The sequence below is a fragment of the Carettochelys insculpta genome, chromosome 30 (assembly GCF_033958435.1).
Source record: "Carettochelys insculpta isolate YL-2023 chromosome 30, ASM3395843v1, whole genome shotgun sequence".
NCBI classification, from domain to species: Eukaryota; Metazoa; Chordata; order Testudines; family Carettochelyidae; genus Carettochelys; species Carettochelys insculpta.
This window is the reverse complement of record NC_134166.1, coordinates 13,929,368-13,932,198: the sequence shown is the minus strand read 5'-3', so window position 1 is coordinate 13,932,198 and position 2,831 is coordinate 13,929,368. Positions and strand designations below refer to the sequence as shown.

At 66.2% G+C, this 2,831-nt stretch overlaps 1 protein-coding gene across 1 annotated transcript; it reads right to left on the bottom strand.

The window, feature by feature from the left end:
- Positions 1-249: 249 nt before the first annotated feature.
- Positions 250-1,218, bottom strand: LOC142004064 (N-formyl peptide receptor 2-like). The gene has a single exon (XM_074981485.1). The coding sequence runs from the start codon at positions 1,216-1,218 to the stop codon at positions 250-252; it is 969 nt and encodes a 322-aa protein (XP_074837586.1).
- Positions 1,219-2,831: the final 1,613 nt, after the last annotated feature.

The window sequence follows — 2,831 nt, the reverse complement described above, 5'->3', positions numbered from 1 at the left end:
CACAGCCCCAGAGGGAAGTGACTCCATACCCCGCTGTGACTGCAGTCTAGAAATATAAATGAAGGATCGCTACTACCTCTGCTTTGAGGATGAAGAAATGGAAGCCAAAAGAGAGAAACAGATTCAGAGATTGGCCTTAGCTCACAAGGAAATAATGGGAGCCCCACAAAATAGAACCCAGGAGTCCTGATTCTGAGCTCCTCCCACAGCCAGGGGCAGATTCCCAGGTGTCCTGATTCTTCAGCTCTCTCAGCCATTCTGGCTGATGCTCTGCGATGCCTCCATCCCACCTGTCCCCTCCTCATCCTCGGCCAGGGCCCTGCGGAAGATGCCCAAGAAGGAGCCCCTCCGGCGTCCCCTGCCCCGGATGTAGCCCACCAGCCCGTACAGCAAGGGGTTGAGGCAGCTGTGGAGGTAGGCCAAGGCGTTGGCCAGCTTCAGAGGCACGCCCCATAGCTCTTTGTCCGTGTGGTACGTGCTCAGCAGCACAAGGATGTGGTGGGGCAGCCAGCAAATAAAGAAGAGACCCACCACGGCCAGCACCAAGGTGAAGGTCCGCCAGGAGCCAGCCCAGCCTCTGCCCCTCAGCTTCCAGGCCAGGACCACGTAGGCGGTGGCAATGGTAGCGAAAGGCACCAGGAAGCCACCCAAGAACCGGCTCCATCTCAGGGGCACCTCGGCGGCACGCCGCAGGTCCTTCCGGTAAACGCAGAAGGACTCCCCCTGCTTGGTCTCCACGTCCCGGACCACCAGGTAGGGGAGGCTGAAGCAGACGGCCAGGAGCCAGGCCCCAGCGATCAGCCAGTGCCCCAGCCGTGGCCGGCGATGGTTACGGACCCAGACGGGCTGAGCCACCAGCAGGCAGCGGTGGAGGCTGATGAGGGTGAGGATGAAGACGCCGGTGAAGACCACCAAGTAGCGGGCGAAGGTGTGGAGCTTGCAGAGGGCGCGGCCGAAGGGCCAGCGGGACCACAAGGCCTCCTGGACGATGGCAGGGATGCGCCCAGCTGAGAAGAGCAGGTCGGCCAGGGCCAGGTGGAGGTAGCAGGCTGAGGGGAAGGTGGGCGGCCCGCGGCGGGCGGCCGTGGTGGTCCAGATCACCAGGCCGTTGCCAGCCAGGCCCAGCCCCAGGATCAGGGCGTTGGTGGTGATGGCAATGAGACGCATGGCCTCCTCCACCTGCCCTGTGGCGTTGGGGGGGGCGCCCGCCCCGCTCATGGCTGGGAGGGGAGAGGTGCAGTGAGACACCGGCCATGGGGCCCCCCCCCCATGTCCCCTCCACCCCCTCCCACCTCAGCCTCCCAGCCCCTCCTCCAAACCCCCCTCCTCACCCCGCCCGCCCCCACCGGAAGAGCTGTTGGGACACCACATGGCGCTGCGGTCACACAGTCACCGCCACAGCTTCCCCCTTTGGGGCCTCGGTTACCGGCTCACGACCCCAAGGCCCCGCCCCCTGCGCCCCCCTCCCCCCCTGGCATGCCGCCCGCTTGTGCGGAGTGCCCCGGCGCTCCGATGAGACCCAGGAGCTGCCCAGGGACCGGCCAAGGATGCAGCCACGCAAGGCACTAGAGCCCACTCCCCTGCCAGGACTTGGCAGAGCATCCGAGGTCTGGCTCCCAGAGCCACCCCCCACCCTCCAACCACTAGGCTGCACTCCCTTGGCAGAGCAACAGAGAGAACCCAGGCGTCCTGGCTGCCAGCGCCCCTCCGCGCTAACCACTGGTCCTCACTCTCCTCCCAGAGCTGTGGGTAGAACCCAGGAGATCTGGTACCCAGCTGCCCCGCTCTAACCACTAGACACCACTCCCTTCTCCGAGCAAACTAGGGGAGGGAACCCAGGAGTCCTGGCTCCCATCCAGCAGCCCAGTGCTTTAACCACTAGCACCCATTTCACTTGCCCACCCAGGGACAGAACCCCGGAGTTCTGGCTGCCACCTTCTGTGCCCAAAGAGAATCCAAGCGTACCTGGCGACGGATAAGCTGGGCACCAGGGAGGCAGAGTGACCTCTTCCCCTACCGCTGCCGGAGCCGGAGGTGGCCTGGGGCAGCTCAGCTCCCTGGCAGGGTCTGGTCCCACCTCTGGGTGACGGGCACTTCCCCTTCCAGAGCTGGGCGGAAAGACCGGGGCACATCTCAGTTCCCATCACTGCGTTTCCCAACCTGCACCGCAGAGAACAGACACCTCTGCAGAGCCCCGAGCCGGCCTTGTCCTGCACAGAGCCCCAAGTGAGCCGGCCTCATCCTGCGCAGACCCCGAGTGAACCAGCCTCGTCCAGCGCAGAGCCCCGAGCCGGCCTCATCCTGCACAGAGCCCCGAGCCGGCCTCATCCTGCGCAGAGCCCCGAGCCGGCCTTGTCCAGCGCAGAGCCCTGAGCGAACCGGCCTCATCCTGCGCAGAGCCCTGAGCTGGCCTTGTCCAGCGCAGAGCCCTGAGCGAACCGGCCTCATCCTGCGCAGACCCCGAGCCGGCTGTGTCCTGCGCAGAGCCCTGAGCTGGCCGTGTCCTGCGCAGACCCCCGAGCCGGCCTCATCCAGCACAGAGCCCCGAGCCGGCCTCATCCAGCACAGAGCCCCGAGCCGGCCGTGTCCTGCGCAGAGCCCCGAGCCGGCCTCATCCAGCACAGAGCCCCGAGCCGGCCTCGTCCTGCGCAGAGCCCCGAGCCGGCGTTGCAGTGTCTAGGTCCCCGAGCCAGGCGTGGAATGAATTTTGTTACGTGCAGCGCACCCCACCCCCCACTCAGGTGCACAGCACAAAGCTCATGGGCTGGGGGGTTTGGCCTGGGAGGGGGCCCAGGGCTGGGGGGGGGGAGGGCTGGTGGGGCTGAGGGCTC

Coding starts and splice junctions, on each gene's coding strand:
- LOC142004064 (XM_074981485.1), bottom strand. CDS start 1,218: ATGAGCGGGGCGGGCGCCCCCCCCAACGCCACAGGGCAGGTGGAGGAG.